The sequence below is a fragment of the Protopterus annectens genome, chromosome 3.part0 (genome assembly GCF_019279795.1).
Source record: "Protopterus annectens isolate FY-2018-M chromosome 3.part0, PAN1.0, whole genome shotgun sequence".
Classification (NCBI taxonomy): domain Eukaryota; kingdom Metazoa; phylum Chordata; order Ceratodontiformes; family Protopteridae; genus Protopterus; species Protopterus annectens.
The window spans coordinates 599,261,683-599,285,201 of NC_056731.1; the positions used below are offsets into that span (position 1 = coordinate 599,261,683).

General features: G+C 37.4%; 1 protein-coding gene across 3 annotated transcripts in view; it reads left to right on the plus strand.

Annotated features, from left to right (window-relative positions):
* Positions 1-23,519, plus strand: part of ITGA9 (integrin subunit alpha 9) — a 5,160,704-nt gene that overhangs the window by 1,356,092 nt on the left and 3,781,093 nt on the right. For all 3 annotated transcript variants that reach the window (XM_044065011.1, XM_044065010.1, XM_044065009.1), the window contains exon 10: positions 13,961-14,066. In XM_044065011.1, the coding sequence (XP_043920946.1) occupies positions 13,961-14,066 (106 nt within the window). The remainder of the gene's footprint in view (positions 1-13,960; positions 14,067-23,519) is intronic.

The following is a 23,519-nucleotide window of genomic DNA, read 5'->3' on the forward strand; positions in this document are numbered from 1 at the left end:
CAGTTAAATCTACCCTAATCAGTATATTAATGTAGTTAACTGTAATTTTACCCCCTGTTTTCATTACAAAATTACAAGTGGAACATCTACCACATTTATTATTCCCTCTCAATTTTCTAGTATTATTGTCTAATTGACATGCAGTCCTTTCAAAAACTTGTTTTAAGGCTCTATCCTTACGAAATACAAACTTTGGTTTTCTAAAAGTGAATCCTTGGAATTCCTTAAGCTTAGTAAATGATTTCCAATTCTTTTCTATAATTCTAATAATACCATCTGTGTCTGCATTGTATGTCATTACATATAGGGTATGATTTTCCCGTAGATCATACCTTGTTGAATTAGAGTTATTAATGACTGATTGCATACTGTTGAGAATCGGCTGAATACATCCATTGATTCTTTTTGTTAATATTTCCTTTTTTATCTCTTCACAAAATAGCGAAGGATATCCCCTATTCATAAATAATTTTATCATAAAATCAATTTCTTTGAAAAAATCAGCCTCTTCACTAACCATACGTGCCGCCCTTATTAACTGACCTTTAACTATTGATTTTTTCTGATGTTCCGGGTGCCAACTATCGTAATGCAGATAAGAATTGGAAAATGTCGGTTTTCTGAATATTTTGGATGAAATTTGCTTCTTGTCTTTGTTATATATTAAATTAACATCCAAATAACTAATCTCTTCTTCACCAATTTCATAAGTAAAATTCAGAAACCAAACTGTTCGGTTAATATATGCTATAAATTTCTCTATGTCTTCCTTATCACCTTGCCATATAATAAAAATATCGTCCAAAAAACGAGTATATACCTTAATCGAAGACCTGTATTCACTGTTGAAAATATACCTATTCTCCCAATACGCCATGATGTAATTGGCGTAAATGGGGGCACATGCTGCCCCCATTGCCACTCCAGTTTTTTGGCGAAATTTATGTCCTTCAAAAAATATGTTAGCCTGTACCTCGGAGAAATATATACCGAACAAGAGAGGTCCCAGGACTGAGCCTTGTGGGACACCACTTGTAACTAGTTTAGAGTCTGACATGGCACCTGCTATTCTGACCATGTGGGTTCTATCCCTGAGCCAGTTTGCAATCCATCTTGTGACATAGGGGTTGATATTTAAGTTGGTGAGCTTATTTATGATGCCCGAGTGGGGTATTGTGTCGAAGGCTTTGGCAAGGTCCAGGTAGGCTGTGTGAACTACCTTCCCTTCATCTATGGCTTTGGTAACTGGTTCAAAGAAGTCAACCAGATTCAAGAGGCAAGATCTGCCCTTAACGAAGCTGAATTGGGTAGGATCCGGTGTCTGGAGGTTCCCAATGTCTTTGTTTATGATTTCCATGATGATACGCTCCATAGCTTTGCAGACCAGGCTAGTCAGGCTTATAGGGTGATAGTTTCCAGGGTCTGTTGTGGCACCACCTTTGTGGAGTGGGACCACTGTTGCTGTATGCCATTCCTTGGGTACATATCCTGTAGTAAGGCTGAGATTGAACATTGACTTTATATGAAGGTTTAGTTCTTCTTGGAGCTCGTGTAAGGCGCAGCCCAGGACACCGTCTGGTCCCATTGATGCTGTATTTTTTGCTTTGGAGAGGGCAGCTCTCACCTGTGCATCTGTGATCTCAAGAAGGCTACACTCTGTTGGGATAGACATTTGCTCTTTTGGGGGGGGGGGTGAGAAGTTTCCACTGAACCTTTCTGCCAGGATGTTGGCAATGTCTGTGGGTTCAGTGTATTTTTTGTCATTTTGCATTAACTCAGAGCATATCTGGGAGTTGCCTCCCAGGTTTCTGACATAATTAAAGAAGGCCTTGTGATTACCTTTAGTGTCTTGAGCAATTTTTCTTTCGAAGCTGGCTGGCCTTTTTATGAGGGATCGTAGTTTCTTGCTAGTACTGATCAGTGATGCCTTCCCTTTTTGGGATTTTGCTCTGCCATGTAGTAGCTTTCTCCTTCTGTTGTATAACTTATTTATGGCCGGGGTCCACCAGACAGGTCTTCTGACTTTGGAGGAGTGAATCTTGGTTTTATTTGGGATAGCATGATCCATGCATTCCTGTAGGTATCCATAGAATGCTTTTGTAAAGGATTCTGCATTTTGGGCCGTATTTTCTACTGGCCCGGGTGCTTTGAAGGATTCCACATCAGTTTTGAGAAGTGTGAAGTTTACTTTTGAGAAGTTCGTCACCGTGGTTTCCTGGGCTAGGGGTGGGGACGGAATATGGATGTCCAGTGAGATTTGTTTATGGTCTGATCTTACCAATGAGGGGTATACCTCTGGTGTGGAACATAGAGACCCCATGTTGGTGATGACCAGATCCAATATGTTTTCCCCTCTTGTGGGAGTGGTGACCAGTTGTTCCATAGCATTTGAGTTTATAAATTCTAGGAACTGTTGGGCGAGGATGTTTGGGCTTGACTAGTTTTCCCAATCGATATTTGGGTAGTTGAAGTCACACAATATAATAGTGTCTGGAGAGACCTTCATATTCTCCAGTGTTCTCAGGAAAGCCGAGTGAGGTTCCTGTGTTTGGGAGGGTGGTCTGTAGCAGGCTACAAACTGAAAGGCAGTTTTTCCCAGTGTTAGTTGCACATGGTTGGTCTCCGATGCTTCGTGCAGTGCCACTAACCTGGAGGTGTGGGTATCTTTGATAAATATGGATACTCCCCCTCTTTTGTGATTCGGTCCTAGTTTTGGGGCTGGAAAGCATGGTATGAAGTATAACCTGTTAGTGCTGGGGTGCTCTTGGGAGCCTTGAACCAGGTTTCTGTTACTGCACAGATATCGATATTCTCCATACTGAGGAGAGTCTCGAGTGCATGCATCTTGAGGTTTAGACTTCTGGCATTGAGCAGCATTACCCATAGTTTTTTTTTTCTGTGTGTTGTCTATGGAGGTGGGTTTGTCTTTTGAGCCTTGCCTAAAAAAGGCACTATGGGAGAGGCAAGAGCCTTTGCCAGTATTCCAAAACCCAGGGGTGACAGGTGCAAGCCGTCCCTAGTGAAGCAACGTGGCTTGTCGAGCATGTCATCCCAGGCTGACAGACACTGGATCCCCTTTGAACGACACCAATACTTTAGCCAATTGTTAAAATTTATCATTTTGTCTTTATACTGTGGCATCATTCTTGGTGAGGGTAAGATGCTACTCAAGGTCAGGGTCATACTGGCCTGGGCTACATGATCAAAGAGCTCCTGTACGTCTTTTTTCATGTAGTCCAGGGAGGTACGTTTCAGGTCATTCACACCAGCATGGACAATGACGGAGTCATATTTGTACTTGCTTTGGAGTGACCTGAGTGCTTGTGTTATGTGGCGGATCCTGGCACCCGACATGCAGCTTACAGTAACCTTCTCCTTGTTCAGCCTGGTGAGTGGGACATCAGTGTGTCTGACAATAGAGTCACCTATTACAAGTGTATTATGTGTGTTGTTTAGCCTTAAGGGCTGTGATTGTGTGGCACACTGACTTTGTGAGCTATGTGGATATTGTTTCGTGGTAGGTGTTGCTTGGATGTCTGCTTTGGAGGTCTCTGCTGCTTAGACAGATTTTTATTTAGAGCCTCCGAGTATGTTTTTGACATTTTTTATAAATAAGTAAAAAAATATAGGTGTGTGTGTGTGTGTGTGTGTGTGTGTGTGTGTGTGTGTGTGTGTGTGTGTGTGTGTGTGTGTGTGTGTGTGTGTGTGTGTGTGTGTGTGTGTGTGTATGTGTGTGTACTTAACAGTTTTTGATGTGTACTGCCAAGTTGATTTGTCTAGTGAACAGTTTTAGTTTTAATATACACTCAGCTATGTCCTCTGGTCTAGTGGACACAAAAAAAAACCTTTTTCAATTAATGAAAAGAAATTAGTAGTAATAGTTAACTGACTATAATTAAATATACTGAACCCTTTATATGTCACCAGTTTGCTATAGTTTTGTGTTATTAAATTGTCATCATTCTGAAGAGTAGTTCTCGATTTACTTAACAATAATTTCTTCTGCTTCTTCTTCTCCACCTTCCTCAGTTTTTTCTTTCTTGGTACTGTTTCTAATAAACTTGATCCGAACCCTGATGCATTTTGTTTTGTGCTCTCTGTGATATCCCCCTCGCTCTGTTCACTGTTCTTTCTGACCTCTACAGAGGGAATAACTCATAGTGGGAAAACTGTTCTTCATTAGAATTCATATGAACAAATGCCACCCCCCCCCCATTATTACTATTAAAATGTAGTGTCCTGTCCTTGAGGATTAGTTATAAGTACATTCCCTGAATCAGTTGTATAGTTCCCACTTTCTTCACCACCTACCTGTTGTGAGGTCTTGTTTTTTGGGTAGGCAGTCTTAATCCTATATTGGTTATGGTCCCCATCAATCTTCCTGTTTTTTTTCTTTTGATATTAATATCACACTGTTTGACAGTTCTGTGAAAAATATCATACTGTCTGTTTATTGCAAACAGTAATTCATTCTGTATTTTATCATTTAAACTGTTCACCTCCAAAGAAATGTCCTTACAATTTCTATAATTATAATTCATCTTTGCTTTCACCAGCTGAAAACCATGTCAATCAAAAATTTCACACAATTCAACATAAAAAGGTAAATCCCAGTCCATTCCATTTGGGAACTTATAACATTGTACTCCCTGTGGTGCTATTCTTGACCTTAAACATTTAAAATACAAGTTGCCAAACTGAAGACTTTTTTTCCTGACAGGGTTTCTTGAAAACTTGAGTAGATTTATTGAGAGTAATTAGTAACAGATGCAGTCAGTGTGTTTAAAATGTGAGCACTATAGTTAGTCACCTTCTGTTTTTTGATACTTTAAAGCATTGTACATATTTCATCTTATGCTAGTTTTGTCTACTTCTCAGTGTGTCAGGCAAAATGAGTAGTTGAGTTTCCTTTTGGTTTTCCAACTTCGCTGAGTTTGAGTGAACTTGAAAGTAGTATAGTTAGAGATATGGGTATTGGAGTAGAGGTACTATATGTAGGCATATATAATGTATAGGTATTGGGGTAGAGTTACTATGTGTAGCATATATAATGTATCGGCATTGGAGTAGAGTTACTGTACGTAGACATATATAATGTATTGGCATTGGAGCAGCTTTACTATATGAAGACATATATAATGTATGGGATAGAGTTACTATATGTAGACATATATAATGTATGGGTGCTGGAATAGAGTTACCATATGAAGAAGTACATAATGTATGGGTATTGGAACAGAGTTACTATATGTAGACATATATAATGTATGGGTGCTGGAATAGAGTTACCATATGAAGAAGTATATTTATTTATTTTTATTTATTTTACATTTGCTGACCGGGCTAGTCCAGCTGGATACATATCAATTTTCAGCAGAGGCCCGGGGAGAAAAGTTCCTCGAAAGTACAGAACAATATTTTACTTAAATCAAAAAAATAAAACAATTCAAAGTTTAACAGGTGGAAGTACCATATAAAGTTAAGCTATTTTATGCATGAAAGGACATATTGGAGTAAGTAGTTTAGTAAATAAGGAAATGTGTTCAGTTCAAAACACATTTGATTGTAGTATGTTATGTTAAGTATATATGTTGACATAGTAGGGAGACTGAGAGTCATAATATGATATAGAAAGAGAGTCCAATCAATTGAAAGGCCAGATATAATTCTGGTTTTCATTAGGCAGTTAGATTATACAGTCATTAAGACTTGTAACTTAGTGAGAAGAAGACGTGAGAGGTTAGTCTGGGTTCAGACAGGTGCACAGCCAATGTGATTTGAGGTAGGTTTTAAGCCTGATTTTAAATTGTGTTAGTGAAGGTAGGGAGGTCAGGTCACTGGGGAGAGAGTTCCAGGTTTTACCCACAGTATTAGAGAACAGAGAGTCCCCTGCCTTATTGTAGGTTTTGCATATCTGTACTAGTATTTTGCTAGATGAGTGTAGGGTCTTAAGGTTGCTGTAGGGGTGATAAGGTTGGTAAGAATTGGTGTGTTGTTAGGCTGATACAGGATTTTATAGGCAAATGTTAATTATTTAAATAGAAGTAGATTAGGTAACTCTAGCCAACCTAGATTTTGATAATTAATACAGTGATGGGTCCTAAATGTAGAGCCTGTCGCAAATCTCGCAATATTGTCATAGGAGACAGCCAGTTTGTTCATGTTGTTTTTTTTGAGAGGTTAGTATATATAGGGGAGGCATAGAGGAGGGTAGAGATTAAGTGGGTCTGGGCAATAGTAGATCTTGCTAGTGGGGTAAGAAAGGATTTGATTCTATAGAGGGAGCCTAGTTTTTTGTTGACTGTTTTTATGGTATTCTTAATGTGGCCTTCAAAGTTAAGGTTATTGTCAATTAGAACCCCTAGGAGTTTTGTGGTAGAGTCAGGGGATATGATGGTTCCATTGTTAGATGTGACAATAAAGTGTAGAGGTGTGGCCCTGTGGGTGGGAGTAAAAAGTAGAAGTTTGTTTTTTTTGGGATTTAGGATGAGGCACTGATGTTGTAGCCATTCCTCAACTATGTTAAACACTTTTTGGGTGAGAGATTGAAGGTCTGCTAGAGTTGGGGCTGAGCATATTAATGTGGAGTCATCGGCATATTGTATTAAGGAAGCTTGAGGAATAACAGTATACAGGTCGTTGATGAAAATAGAGAATAGAAGTGGTCCAAGTATAGAACCTTGGGGGATTCCTAGTGCAATGGGGAGATGGGGAGATAGGTTGTTCTCCCACATAACTGCTTATTGCCTATTGCTTAAGTAGGATTGAAACCATTGTATAGTAAGTGTATCAAGAGATAGGTTTTTCAGTGTGTTTATGAGAAGTTGGTGGTTAACCATGTCAAAGGCTTTGGAGAGATCAATAAAGAGGGCTGAGGATAGAGTGTTGTTATTGCGATTTTTATTTATACAGTTGGAGAAGGATAAAAGGGCAGTAGTAGTACTGTGAAATGGCCTGAAGCCGTGTTGGCAGTTAGCTAATAAGTTATCTATTAGGTGTTTTAACAGTTGCATATGAATGCATTTCTCCATGATTTTTGCCAGAGGAGATAGTATGGCAATTGGTCTGTAATTGGATAGTTCCCTAGACATTCCACCCTTATGAAGGGGGATAATGTGTGCAATCTTCCATTTGGAAGGAATTTCACCCTCAGAGATTGTTCTGTTAATCAGAATGGAAACTGGGTAGGCTATGGCATTTTCTGCTTTTTGTAGATATTCTGCAGGAAGGAGATCTGCTGCAGTGGTGGTAGGTTTGAGTTTTTGCAAAAGGGTACGGATAAGGGATGTAGCGATGGGTTTGAGATGAAATGGGGGAGGTACGGTAGTATTACAGGGTGATAGAGGTGAGCTGTCGGGAGATAGTTGATTGGCAAGAGACTGAATGGTCTCCGTGAAGAAGGTATTAAAGGTCCTTGCAATTTGCTTTGGATTGTCCTGGTTAGTACCTACAAGGGGGGGGGGGGGGGGTGACAGTACGGCCTGGGTGTAAGAGTGTATTTATACCTGCCCAAAATTTTTGGGGTTTACTTTGCTGGGTGTTTTGGAGTTGAATGTAGTACTTTCTTTTATCTGACAGTATTGCTTTTTTTGTGTCATTTCTTAGCTGTCTGAACTTTATGTGATCTTCTTGGTTTTTAGTAGTACGCCATTTGGTCCAGATTTTATTTCTGAGTAGCATTTTTTGTTTTGTCTCTTTTGAGAGCAGGTTTGTTCCTAGTTTTAATGGTCCTTTTTGGAGCATGGAGGTTAAGAATATTTAGAAATTTACTATTAAAGTAGATTACTGCTTCCTCTAGGATTAGACTTTTGAGGGGTGATCAGTTGCATGCTTTATGTTCATTTTGGAAAATATCAGGGTTAAAATTTTTATTACTCCTAATTGTTCTATAGGTAATTGGATTTGGGATATCAGTCTTGAATCTGATTATGAAGGTGAGTGCATGGTCGCTTATGTCCTCAGGGAGAGTCCCTACTTTATAACTTTGGTGATGTCTATGTATTAGTATCCAATCTAGGGTGCTTTCATTGTTATTGTGTTTATTGGTCCTTGTGGGGGAACTTATAGTTTGAATAAACCCATGTAGGTTAAGATGGGTAGAGGGCTGTTCAGAAGTACAGCTTTTCCAATTAATATTAAAGTCTCTGAGTACCATTGTTTCTTGGGGATAATTGGCTGATAGCCAATTTAGGATATTTTCTAGGATATTAGAGTTATTCCCTGGGGGAAGGTAGACAGCAATAATATATATGGATTTATGGTTATTGAGTTGGAGTTTGGAGATAAGTATTTCTTCATTACTAGTTCGAGGGGGCTTAGAGTCATTAGAGGTTACTTGTAGTCCGTATTGGTATAGTATAGCTATTCCACCTCCCTTTTTAGCTAATCGGTCTAGTCTTAAGATTCTATATCCTGGTGGAGTAAATTTGTTGTCTTGTATAGATGGTTTGAGCCAAGTTTCAGTAAGACACAGGATATCAAATGAATGCACGTCCATGAGAGCATGTATTTGGGCAACCTTATTATTTATGCTTCTTATGTTAAGATGGGCTATTAATAGTGAGTTGGGAGGTCTGATAAGAGATTGGGTAGTAGTGGGGGTTGCTATATGGGTCACTCTAGAATGTGTAGAGTTTGGGCCTGGATTGGGTTGGATATCTCCATCTATTATTGATTGGAGTTGATTGCTAAGTGTAAGTTGTAGGTGTTTACATATTAGGAACAGAGATTTATTAGCTTTAGGCCTATAGTATTTGATGTGATTTAGTCTGTGATATTTTGTTGATAGGTAGGCTATTGTACAAGGTGTGTTTGAATGAGTTTGAGTGTAAGCTATGGGTGTTGAGGAGGTTTGCTTTGTTGGGTAGTAAAGGTTTATGTGGTGGAGATGTTCACAGAATGTAAGTAGGTAAAGTATAATAAGAATAGGTATGAAGGAGGATAGAAGTAGGAGTTTCCGTTGTGGATAGGTAGATAACAGTGACATAGTGGCAGGGTTGAAAATAGAGTAATGATAAGATAAGTAAGTTGGATAATGTAGGTGAATCTTAGGTGTGGAGGTTCTGGCACTTTAAGGGGTGGGATGCTATGATTGGTGGTTATTGAAGGTGGTGTGGTTTGTGTGATTAAATGTAGGAGCACTGGGGGCGGGTGAGAATTGGGGGCTGGGTGAATGGAGCAGGATAGAGCCAGTGAAGAAGAAGGACCCCAGGAACAATCAGTGAAATGCTGACTGCTGAGGTAAGGTGAAGATGTGACTGGAGGAGAGTGAGTAGTTGTGATAATAGAGGAGTGAGCAGGACTGGGATAGCAAAGAAAAGTACAAGCCAAATGTTTGATAATATGTGTATTGGAACAATGAGATAGTTTTGTAGGGCAAATCCTTAGGAAAAGGATGCTATCCAGTGGAAAAGGATAGAATAGAAACAATAAGCTTTCCTAGTGTGCTTTCAGGTCTAGGAGTAGAGGAGGGGAACAGAACTCAGCAGCTTAGATAACTTGTAGGTAATGTGATGAGGTTTGGGAGAAAGGATTAGAATAGCGTGAGTGTGCTGGCTGACCTGGCTAGGGAGCAGTCCTCAGTTACATGGCATTATATAGTTCAAGTATAGTAATAACTACAGTCGTTATAACACATACTTTCTTGGTTCCTTGTGAGATAGAGGCTTAGGGAGAGGATTGGCTCTATCCTTTAGTTCAGGTAGAGACCAATTGTCTTAGCATAAGGTTTAGATCTTGGCTTTCAGGCAGGACAGATTCTCATTCACTAGTTCAGGGCAAGCAGGGTGGAGTGCTGGGTGAATAAAGGGAGAGAAGAAGACAAAATTATAGGTAAACAGAGTGTTAGTGGCAGACAAAATTAGCTGTTCCACAAAAAATGTCAGATTAAGTGGTAGTACCAACAAACAGTCAGAATGGCAATGATGTGGCTGTTAAATAAACAAATTTACTTATTTGACTTTAGTTAATGCATTCACAAAATTTAGCACTGTGCAAAAGTCGAATATAATCAGTTCAATCACATTAGGTTTATAGCAGCATAGCAAAGGTTATGTAGGGCCTGATATACAAGTGCATTCTAAGTATTCACAGTATCTAGGGGCTAGTTAGGTATCACAGCATGATTTAGCTGCAGCACAAAAGCATAAAAAAGCAGAAAAAAACACCTTTAACATTACTGAAACAGTATAGATCCTGTTGATAGACTATAAAGGCAATGAACATGTATAACACTTAACCATAGTTTTAAGTACACAGAGCATTTAAGTGTTGGAATACTTTGGCGTTATCAGTTTAAAAACATCTCACCCAGTATTATGGCTTGCTACCGATATGTGCAGTTTAGATATAGGATAGCTTGATTACTTTGGCGTTATCAGGTAACAGAGGGCAAACAGTAAAAAAGTTAGGAATCCCCTTACTAACAGCCAGGAAGCACTAAAAGCAATACGAAATTAGGAATCCCCCTTACTAACAGCCGGGAAGCACTAGAACGCTAAAACAACATGTACCTGGTTCCAAAACAGCAGCGCAAGCAATACAAAATTAGAAATTCTAGTATAGAAAATTAGAACTCCCTTTCTACAGTTGGAAGCACCAGCACGCTAAAAACAACATATACCCAGTTCCAAAAGAACAGGGAAAACAGTAGAAATTTAGTAATCTTAGTATAGAAAAACTAGAAATCTCTTACTGACAGACAGGAAGTACTAAAAGTAATAAAAAATTAGGAAACCCCCTTACTATTAGCCGGGAAGCACCAGAATGCTAAAAACATCTACCTAGTTCCAAAACAGCAGCGGAAGCAATACAAAGTTAGAAATCCTAGTATAATATAATGTATGGGCATTGGAGCAGAGTTACTATATGTAGACGTCTGTAATGTATGGGTTCTGGAATAAAGTTACTATATGAAGAAGTATATAATGTATGGGTATTGGAATAGAGTTATCACATTTATAACAATGTACTAAGCACTCAATCAGTTGTGAGGGATTTGGCACCCAGGTTGATAGCAACCTGATTTTTGACCACCACATTGCCTCTGTTGTATGAAAGGCTTTTTATATGGCCCATCTCATAAGTAAGGGTATTTTGTCCAAGAACAATGAGGTCATAACATCCATGTACATCTCCCTTATCAGACCTGTTATTGAGTACAGTGCCTCCTTTAGCATGTACCTTGCCAAGCACATGCAGCAGCTGGAGAGACCACAGAGGTTCCTGACCAGGAAAATCCAGGGCCTCAAACGCCTATCCTATACAGATAGTCTAAAAGCCCTGTCCCTCTACTCAGTCTTGTACAGACTGCTCAGAGGTGACCTGTGTCTGGCATACAAGGACATCTCAAACTCAGCCTTAATGGAGTTACTGCATCTCCATAAGCCAAAGTCCACTCATGCAACCCACATGCAAGCCCTCAACCTGGTCTGTGACATTAATAGAACTTGTTGGAGGGATAGATTTGTATCCCAAAGACTCCCCCATCAATGGAATAGACTCCCTCTCCATGTCAAGCTGAGGTACCTCACAAGCCCTCTTTAAGGGAAACCTTAACAACTGGATGTGAAACAGGAAATACACCCCTGGGATCCCACCTGTGTGTCCCTGCTGGACCGGGTAAACAGGTGCTGACTTTGTGGGAACATGGGCAAAATTCTTGGCTAAGCTTATAAAGGCCTTGGGGCGAGTAGCCTAGTATCGTTATATGAACCTATATGTAGACATATATAATGTATGGGTATTTGGGTAGAGGTACTATATGTTTTATAATAGACCTGTTTACTTAAAGTGTATGTATAAATCTTAGCATTATAAGTATCAGTTCATTATCATATCACTGCAGTTTCTATGCTTACAGTTGAACAATTTACAGAGAATACATGTCATGATTGTTTTGTACTCAAATCAAAAAAGATTGCCTGCCCTTTGTGCATAAGGTTAAAAAAAAAAGCTTAAATCCAGCAGCCATGAAAAATGACACTCAAATTCTCATACCAGTAAGGAGCCGTTAAATATTCAAAAACATGCCAAACATGCACTTCTCTAATGTGTGTGTATACACACACACACACACACACACACACACACACACACACACACACACAAAGAAAGAACTAAGCCAACACAAGAATGGAGAAAGGAGATTTTATTGATGGGGTGACTGAAACTATGCATATAAAAACAGGCAAGAGGGGACTACAATTTATTGGAAAAAATTAACACAGGTGCCAAGGTATTTAGAGCAAACAACTATAGAGGGAAAGTTAATAGAGTGAGGTAAGGAAAACATATGTTTGGGCTGAAGGGGTTAGAGACAACCTTCTCAGTTAAGAATTTATAGAGTAGGCCTATATGGAAACATAAAGGGATAGGGGAGTGATGAGTGAAAGACCATCTTTATTAGAGTTTTTAATTGAGTCTGAAATAGCAGCTGCTGTATAAAAAGGGATAATTAGTAGTGCATATAAAATATTACATGATAAGTATAAGAATCAATCAGAAGAGGTTACAAAAAACTGGGACACAAGAGAGAATGGAAAGGCAGTATACAAAGAACAATGGGAGAACGTCTATATGGTTCCCATATTTGTGAGAGAAGGTTTCAGGATTTTTTGCTTGGATGCATTTTCATTGGAATCTTTATATCCCAAGCAAACTCCGCAGGTAAATAACAAATGCTGGAGGCAGTATAGAAAATAAAGGTAACTGGGGACATGTTTTTTTTGGAGTGTAATGAATTAGCAGATTTTAAAAATAGCCTGCAGAGTACTCTTCCAGAAATTTTGAGGAAGAAAATAGATGCAAGTAAGGAAATTATTCTGTTAAGCTGGGATACATAATCTGAAGTAAGCTCAAGTTTAATGCTACTGGCTTCCAAAAAAGCAATTACTAGAAACTGGAAATCAAAAAAGGGAAGGAACAATTTACACAGAAATAAATGGAAATTGTGGGATCAGTACTTGTAGATAATGTTTTTTGGTAGAGGAGTGAGGTTTAAAGGAAGGCAGAAATTGAGGAATTTATTCAGTGTAGTGAATAACTGATAAAAAGAACATACGTAAAGTGTAATGCATGAATATGAAAAATGATAATGTGGTTTGTTTTCTTTTATATTAATATATGTATGCATATGTCTTTAGTGATATTTTAATAAAGGTATTTTAAAACAACACACACACGATAATATGCAACTTTATAGGCACATTTTAAATATGGTTGAACAAAGCAGAGTTACTCATCATAACATCACTTGAGAGCAGATCAAAAGACACTTTTCTTCTGGACTGTGAAATGCAGTACCCTGAAAATCAGAGTGAAGTATATTCTGTTTGAAAACATGCTAATGTCTCTCAGAATAACACACTGGGTACACTTGCCACTCAAGATTTCAACATCCTGGTAAAGCTTGAGAAGCAAAGTGCACTATTTCATTTATTTGATTGTTTCAGCTCTCTATTCAGGAATTTACCTCTCACTTGTCTGTTGTTTTTTTCTGTTTAGTTCAACTTTCTGAACAATGTACAAAGCTGAGTAGTAGTGGAACTGAAACAAACTTCCTTTATTTGAAATGTCAAAGTAGTACTTTGATAATGATGTCTAATGTATTAATGCAACATGTGAAAATTGTCACTGCCAATTGGTTCCTGTTGTGGCTGAAAATGGGCCATGGATAAGTCCATCTTTTTTGATTAACAAAAAAATTATCCTTCCATTTCACTACCTTTATTTCAGATAGTTTTCTTTTGGGTACTAAATGCTAAGAGAAATAATTTCATATATAATACTGAACAGGTGTTGTGTTATGAAAATAATATAAGTTCAACTGTTAGTTTCCTGAATGGTTCTGAGAGATAAAGTGAGAGAGAGAATGATCTGGGCATGTAGATGTTTATTGAAGACCCTGTTTTGTCTATAAGTAAGGTTTGCTTTTCAGCTGTATCTGTTTCCTGTTTTGTAGGGTTTACTAGAGGAGCAGCTTGTTTTAAATGGAGAAAATTCATATAATGCCCACTTTGGTGAAGCAATAGCCTTATTAGGAGATATTGATGACGATGGATTCCCAGGTTAGTATTCAGTTTAATTATAGTTAGTGCAATAATTTTGGTGATGTGACACTTTCAACTTACTCTCCAGAGCCATAAAACTCACTTAAAAGTTTTCAAGAAAGTTTGCTCAAGTTTAAGCTGTTCTTTGTACTTTGTCAAGCTTTCAGTCATTTGTATTACCTCATGTTAGTGTCAGTGCAGTAAGTATTTAGATATTGCACACTGATGTAAACAAAGAGCCATGCAGACTTCCACCTACACTAGGACGTTCTTTAAGAGCATAGAAGTTGCTTTCTGAGTTTCAAACTTTCCTTAGTATGATTACTTAAAAAGTCATTAAATGATTAAATGGTGAATGGATTTTGAAAAGAGGAGATTTGGGTGAGATATGCAAAGATGTGATTGAGTTACACAAGAGTGAGTCTGTAGTATAGGCCAGAGAATTATGGGTAGAAATAGAGTATTAGTGCTTATGAGGATAAACTTGCATAGTGATGAAATGGCATGACTTTGGAGACCACTGGGGGCAAGGTAGTTAATAAACAGAAACAGCACAGTTTGGTGTTATATCAGGGGCACTGTAATAGACTGTAATAACTTAATGCAGAAAAACAGTTGATGGTGCACCAAAATGACCATTGCATGGAGAGTAGATTGGATATCAGCAACATAATTTTAAAACAGCTGAAAAGGGAAACCCTGCAGTTTGGTCATTAGAAAAGGGCTGATGTGTGTGGAATGGAGAAAGGAAAAGGGTGTTACATCTGATGTAATTACACTGAGCTATCCCATTACATGTGGTTTTAGATTTATGGAAAAAGTCAATGTCTAATGAAGAGTATTTTACACCTCAGTGGTCCTTATATATGCATTAGACACACCAGGGCTTATCCCTTTATCATTTCTAATAATTGATGACTTTTTATGGGTAACTTCAACATCTAATGAGTAGTATGTAACAGTCATGTTTTAGTAGTAGAAAAATTAATAATATAAAAAGTATTTTGAACACTGCATTATTAATTCTACAAAAGCAAGGCTTCATGATGCCTTTTTCTGCAATGACTACAGTCGGTGTAATTTATTTCCAATGCCTCCTTCCATTTACTCTGCAAGAGAGGATTAATCCACAACTTTATTATTAAAATAATGAATATTATGATAGGTTTTTAAACAAAATTACTAAATATAATAATTCATTATAGAAAGAGAATACAACTAAAATGGAATGGAAATACAATTAAAAGGAAATGCAATTAAAATAAAACTAAAGTGGAGTACACATTCATCCCCCTTTATTTTTTGCATAATCCATGACTTCAGTTGTCAAATTAAGTGGGCAATGGGAGCTATGGTTTTCCAGATTATTTTAACTTCTGCTCTGGAAACACTGTTAATGTTGCTGACTAAACAGTGTACAGGGTGCCCCACATTTTATATATGTAGAAGAACTAGGAAATTAACTATGCATACATACCAATATGATTGTAATATTAGGAAGAGAAATAAAACAGGTGTGCATAGAAATTTGAATTAAAAAAAAAAATTTTTTTTACTCTTTAGTTAATGTGGAGGTTGACCTTGGCAAGGAACTTAGAAGAATATTTTGGTTTATAGAGAATGTTGTTGGCATATCATCTCATTGTCTTAGTTTCTTCAGGGTTTAATGTTTACCTCATTTTCATGTGTGTCTTGAAACAGAAGGTTGAGACATGAAGTAATAGCTTGTAGTGCAGAGCTGTGTTGTTTAATTTTTGATAGCTTGATATTTTTAAACATAATTGTTAGAATGTGTGGTCACTTTAAACCAATTATGTTGTGTGATTCTTGATTTCACTAATCAAATGATATTAAGTTATTAGGATACATGCAACAGAGTTTGATAAGTGCTTGACTGAAAGATCTAACTCATTTACATCAGACAAGATCCTTTGTACCATCTACTGCCCGCATTTCTTGTTTTACAACTTTACGTATCTTAGTAAATGGAGTGATTTTGCAAGACTGGAGGCTGGACATTTCAATGATTACTGCTGCAGGATTTGTTATTTGGAAATTTGTCTAGAGATGGACATCAGTCTTTGGCCAAAGTTTTTCATCAGTCAGATGTCCCCTAGTGAAAACTGCTGCATTCTTGAGCTGTGCCCATGAAAGAGCTGTCTGAGTGTAAAAGGAGCAACTCAAGTGCTTACTTCAGGTATTTTTCAAGCACCTTAATTGAACAGTTGCTGCCGATGGGTATGCATTGCTTTGTTTGAAAGAAAAGGCATAACTACTTTATCTGTGTATGTAAATATATTTTGGTTGTCCTGCATGCTAACCTTGAGTCCAGTATTCTGACTTTTGTTTAGATAAATGATATCTCCTGACAAGGTCTCCAGCAAGAGATTTTGTGACTGTAAAGTCTACCTTCAATGAACATCCACATGTATTGTTATTTCTGCCTAAGAAAAAAAAAACAGAATATAAAGTGTTTTAAACACTGCAGCAGTAAGACTCTGTGTGTATGTGTGTGTGAACATCCACATGTATTGTTATTTTTGCCTAAGAAAAAGACAGAATATAAAGTTTTAAACACTGCAGCAGTAAGACTGTGTGTGTGTGTGTGTGTGTGTGTGTGTGTGTGTGTGTGTGTGTATGTATATATATATATATATATATATATATATACACACACACACATATGCACATACATACATATATCTATATATACACACACACACACACACACAAACATATATATATATATATATATATATATATATATATATATATATATAGATGCTTGGCAACGTGTTTTTTCCTGTGCACCTTGTTCTTTTTCTGAGTCAGGTTAATTGTATTTGAAGTTAGAAAAATGTAAATTATCTCATCATTGAAATCAAGATTTATTTGTCTCCCTTCTGGGAGCTGAAGTCCACATTCAGTTTTGGTACTTTCCCAATAACCACCTATTATCAAAGGAATTTGAGTCAGAGGAAAGAATTTTGAGACACCCTGTATTCATTAATGATTATGAGGGTTCACCAAGGTTTTGCAGCAGCCTGTCTCCATTAGATAGATATGCTTAGACAGGTAATTTAAGAAGAGAAAACTGAATGGAGTCAAATTTGTGTCCCTCAGATGTCAGTCCATACTAGTGACTGTACTCCTCATTTTTTTTGTTCCACAGACCAGTGTTCCTTCTTCTCCTCTTAATTAGGTATGTACGTTTATTTTTTATTTATTTAACATTTGTTTACCAGGAAAGTCCGACTTGGAACAAAGCCAGTTTTCAGGAGAGGCCTGGGGAGAAACATCACAGACACGTCCTTGTAACATTTAGCTGCCAAGCTTACTGCTTTTTTGCCTTCGAGACACTTGGTTGACATAACCCCATGTTGATATTTTCTCCTTTTCAGGTATATATCAGTTTTATTTTTGAAGGAAGTAATTTGACTGAATGTTTTAACTGTAAAAGAAAGTTTGTCTTCATAATCTTGAAAGGCATTATATAATGCATCTTACATTTTTTGTATTACAGACATTTATGTTCAGTTTTAATTTCCCTCTTCTGCTCCTCAGTGGTGCCTTTCAGGAATAGACTTTCAAAGAGAAAAGGATCAGACATTGCTTTACAGACAAGACAAAGGTCACTTATAATTATACAAAAACATCTCATTAGCATTCAAAACATGAGAATGCTGACTGGACAGCCCAACCAGCGTGCTTGTTGAAAATCGAGAATATACTCATAGAAAAAATTCCTGCCTCTGAAGTACCATTGAGCAACCAGAATTTCTATTGGTATATGTTGAGGGATGGAGCAAAATACAAGAAGAATCAGGTACCTTCTGCAAAACTGAAGAAACAGAAATGTACCTGATGTTCCTTGTATTTCTGTACTGTTCCTACTAAAAAATCAGCAGTCATCTCTCTCAAATGTCAAGATTTTTGCTTCATAGTTTTATCTTTTCCAAAGTAGTTTTCTGGCAAACCACTGGGGATTAAATAATGACAGACATTTGGGGTTTAGGGTTCATATCCTTTATACAATGTATGCTAACACAAAACCTGTTATTCTAGCAACTTCCTAAATTTATAAAAGCAATATTTAAAAATCTGTCCCTAGTTTTGGACTTTTGTCCCCAGGTTTCTTGCATTAAGAGGGTATAAAGGCAGTGGAAAAAGCAGCAATGGAGATACTCTTTTCTGTGTTGCATCTCTGGTTCTGCACTGATGTATTGTGCAAGCGTGGGAATGTAAGTTCCATATGCATGCATAGTACATCAGTAAACAAGGAAGAACAATGCATTGCCCTTATACAGGGATTCTGTTTAAGAAAGGTAAGCAATTTCTTTCTTAAATAGTGATATTCTGTAATACCACTAACCCATGACTGGGTGTGTATATCACAGGATTTATCCATGGTCAGCTTCATTTCACCTCTCGGGCTTCTTCATCATGATCAAATCTTGCCAACCATAGGTAAATTTTGTGATACCCACACCCAGTCTTGGTTTATTGCTAAAATGATCTATAAGAAACTGAATGTACTGACAGCTCCTGAAGTATATTTCTGAATAGTTGAAGTTGTCTATCCCTGTTATTTTTGTACTGCAGAATCATTGTACCATTTCAGTTTGTTGCAGATGGCTTATTTGTAGTCTCTATGATACAGCACTGTATACAGTAGTAGGGCAGATCAGTATAGTATAATATGGTACAGTGACCTCCTTGGGATGACTAGACATGCCCTTTAGAATTATATAGGTTAACTCATATCCTTTTCTGACTTTGATAGCTACACACCAGATTAAGCTTAAAATGCTGTCTTCCATAGTCCATAGATCTTTCATTGTGTTATCTTTTTATTATTTACTTTTATTTTACAATTATTATGCATGATCACTTTGCTAAGTTCCATAATATTACATTTACTATTGTTACAAGTGAGGCCTTTAATATTGCAAAATAAAATTTAGTTCTATAGCAGGTAATTCTGAGCTGAAGATAAAGAACATGCAGCAAAGCAAAATCCAGCTTCTGAGGCCATGTAATTTTATTTAAAAGCACATACTAAACTGTGTCATCTTTCACACACAAAAAGTTCTCTAAAGAAGCACTTTTGAATGTGTGAAAGCTTATGCAGTTTAGTGTGTACCTTTACAATGAAAGTTATGTGGTTTACTGATCTAGATTTTGTTTTGCTGTCACTGCTACTACTTCATGTTAATGACTTGCTAGGCCTGCATTTATTTACATCTTTCCAGTTATCATCTGTTCAGTATTCAGTTTTATCATTGTACCACTTTTAAATAGATAACCATCTGTACCTGCCTTGTAAATTAGGATTTAGCTTTCCTGGGGACTTCTAGTGATTGTGTGGAAGTCCCTACCTGTTTGCTGAGCTCCCACATTTGGCAAGTATGTGTGTGATCAGGAAAGTGTATGTTGTCAGAAAGAGTCAAGATTAATTTGTTCTTAGTACACATGACCCTTCAAATCTGCTTGGCTCCTGTCCACCTCAAAAAGAAAAAAAAAGAAAAGTTAGCTGGCATGGTCACCATTTTTAATCAGAAATGCTCTTAAGTCTGCTGACATTATGGCTGTGGACTATTGTCTAAAGAGCTGTTCCTAGAAGATATGCTTACATTTTATAGACTGAATTTTCTTCCTTAAAGTGTACTGACTACTGTTGCCAAGTATCATTTCAATTATTTTTTTTCCAGTCATAGTTGCAATACTGATATTGCAGGTGGTTTTGAAAATAAAGATAATAGTATGAAATATACTTTTTGTTGTCATAGTTTCATTGTCTACTATGATTTTTCTCTGGAATTGCACCTACAAAATGATGTCATGGTAGGTCTTTGGCAGTGGCTTGTATACCTCAGCAAAGTTTTCTAAGTAATGTAAAATGATATTGTTAGAAGAGCAGCTACTTAGTTTGAAGTCATTTATTTGTTTCCCTTTGTGAGTTCACTGCTGAGTCACCATCTGCATACATTTTGGTGTAGGAGATTCCCTCTGCGTTATGCAGCAGGACAGAAGTGGTACTATTGCTGCTACCATTAGAGTGGAGATCTGCTAGTCTGTGCATTCATTTATGTAGTGATGCAGTCTGCTTTCATTCGGTCATGATGGCAGAAGTTTTCAGCTTCAAGAAAAGCTCCAGTGGACCATACGTATCAAAATAAAGTTCAAAAGTGATTCACTTCTTTACATCAGAAAATATAAATTATAATGTTGTAAAGTTATAAATAGGCAGGACCAGTCAAGGGAATCAAATGCTTTATTTACATCAAGACTCATTATGGTCAGTTCTTTTTTTCTTATTTGCTAAATCTATTACAGAGAGAAGTCTTATTATATTATCTTGCACCTTCCTATTTTTAATAAACCCATTTTGGTCATTTTCTGTCAAGTTGGGAATGATGGAATTAAGTCTATTTGCTAATATAGCCATAAAAAAATTTAATATATGCTAAAAGCAACAAGGAAAAACTGACAAATACACACCAAAGCGTCCCAAAAATAAAGTCCTTGTAGTAATAATAGATTTCCCTGTCGCTGTTGCGGTGGAGGTGCCGCCTATGGCAAGAGAGTCCAATGGGGCTTTAGTTGCTGCCGAATCTGTGAGTTCATCTCCGAGAGATGTGGTGACGAGGAGAAAGACTCTTACAGTCACAGCGCAAGTTCACAGCAACGGTTTAGATTCTTTGGATGTTTTTGACAAGGAATCTAGTAATTTTTTACAGAAGCATCGTATAATATTCCCTCTACCCATGAAAGAGAACAGGCAGAGGAGAGACCAGTCGAGAGGCAGGAGCCAGATAAGGGGAAAACGGAAGTGGGACAGTGCATCGAGAAACCAGTTAACTATAAAGAAAGCATTTTTGAACGCGCAGGGGGTTTGATTTTAAATCTTTCTAGTGTTTCTTTAACGTTGCATCAATTGGCAGTCCTTGAGAAAGGACTGTCTTTCATACCCACGAATCGTTCTTGTTTTGCTGATGTAATTTTGGACATAAAAACTTTTACAAGGAACTTAACATTGAAACTGATGTCTAAGGGGAATGAATGTTGTACTAGTACAAATGTGTTTGTTAGACCTAGCTCTTTCATTCCCAATGTCAATCCTATTGTCAATGCTTTTGAAAAATTATGCATCAGGGACATATATGATGCATGCATGACTGTAGATAGTTACTCTAAAAGAAATGGATATTCCAACTTGAGCAAACAGGAAATTAAAGCTTTAAAGGAACTGGAGAATGATCAGCGCCTTGTCTTTAGACCAGCTGATAAAGGTGGACTCATTGTTGTACTTGATAAATGGTGGTATGAGAGGAAAATGTTGGACAGTTTAACAGATAACTCATTTTATGAAGAATTAACTCTTCTACAAGTGAATAGTCATATAGAGAATGTTTTGGGATGTATCAAACTTCTTTTTCAACAATGTTTGATTGATAGGAAATTGTTTGACTATTTCTTGACTGCCAAACCACTGATACCTATTTTGCAAGGTTTACCAAAGGTGCACAAATCCCATGTAGATCCACCCATGAGACCCATTGTCTCAGGGAGGGGATGGTGCACCGAGTCCATTTCTATATACATTGAGAAACATTTGAGACCACTTTTGAATGATATACAGCATGTGCTTAGGGATACTGAACATTTCCTCAGGGATTTATATGATTTTTCATCTAAAATTGTAGACCGTGGTTTTATGTTTGTTAGCCTTGATGTAGTCTCTCTATTTACTGTGATACCCAATGTAGCTGGGGTCAGCTTAGTACGGCAGTTTTTGACTGACCATTCATCTTTTAATGAAAAAACTAGTTGATTTATTGATTGTTCTCCTAGAGTAAGTTTTGGGACACAATATTTTTCTTTTTGGACATCAGTTCTTCAGACAGTGCAATGGCGTGGCTATGGGCACATCCTGTGCCAATAGCTATGCCAATGCAGTAATGGTAGTTTGGGAAGAGGATTATGTGTTTAAAGGCCCTTTTTCACAGTATATTCGGTTGTACCGTAGGTTTGTGGACAATGTTTTTATTTTATGGGATGGAGATGAAGACAGTCTTTGTAGTTTATAGGATGTCCTATGAGGAGTTGGACTTTCTAGATGTGGCAGTTGTTAGGGACGTAGCAGGGTCAGTCTATACGAAATTATATAGGAAGTATTGCCATGTCAGTCATCTCCTACATCGTAATAGTGCACACCCCCCACATATATTTAAGAATGTCGTCACCAATCAAGTTATGAGGGCCTCTAGACTTAGTGTCAGAGAAGTAGATTTTGATTGTGAATTAAGTAGAGTTACTGGTTATTTAAGAGCACGAGGCTATGATGATAAGATTTTAACCCAACATGTACCTATGGCTGTTCAGAAGCGAGGTAAAGAAGCAAGACCTTACTTCTCTCAGAGGAGACATGATACGGATAAGCCCAAGGGAGATGTTATAAATAATCCACTTAGAATGTGCTTGAAATATACATCTGATGTTAACAGATATACTGAAATCATTAAGAAACATTGGCAGGTTTTGTTGACAGACAGTAGTATAGCTGACATCATTGATACTGTCCCAAGGATTAGCTTTAGGAATGACAGATCCCTTAAGAGGCGATTATGCTATCCCAGGGAGAATGCAATAGGCAGAGAACACTCTGGCACCAACCAGTGTGGATCCTGTAACTGGTGCGGATATATAGACAGTAGTCGGTCCTTTTTTCATCCTGATCAGGGGAAGGAATATTTTTTTCATGTTTCAGCCACCTGCGATACCAGACATGTTGTCTATCTTGCCAGATGTGGGATATGTTCTATGTTTTATGTTGGCAAGACGGACAGACATCTTAGAGAACGCATTAGGGAACACCTATACAACATCAGGAAAGGCAGCACCACCAATGCACTTGCAAAGCATGTCACTAATACTGATCAAACACATGTTTTTAGCTTCAGAGTTATTAGCCTAATACAAGAGAGCCTAAGGCAAGGTGATATTTACAATAGGACTGAAAACTCAGAAGCAGTGTGGATTACTAAGTTGAGGAGTACAGAAGGGCATGGTCTCAGTGAATGTATCCCCTTAAGACCTAGATTAAGAAGAAGGCCATTGAAAAGATAGGTTTTCTGTTTTTTGCTGTTGATATGTTGTTTTTGATACATGTATTAAAAGTATTAATGCAGCATTTTTATTAACTATGTACTGAGTTTTTTGTTTTTAAGTGTGTTATGTGTGTTTAAAATATTGTAATTAAGGTTTTAGGTCATGTGATGTGTTTGATTGTATAAAAGGTGTGTATTTGTAGTGCTTGAAGTACACCTGAAGAAGCTCGTTTGTGAAAGTGCTTGTGTTTTTGCACTAGTAAAGGCCTTTTTGGATACTACAGCCATCAGTGTCTTATTTTTCTATTATTACTACAAAAAATTAATATATGTTTAAAAGTGAGATAGGCCTGTATGAAGA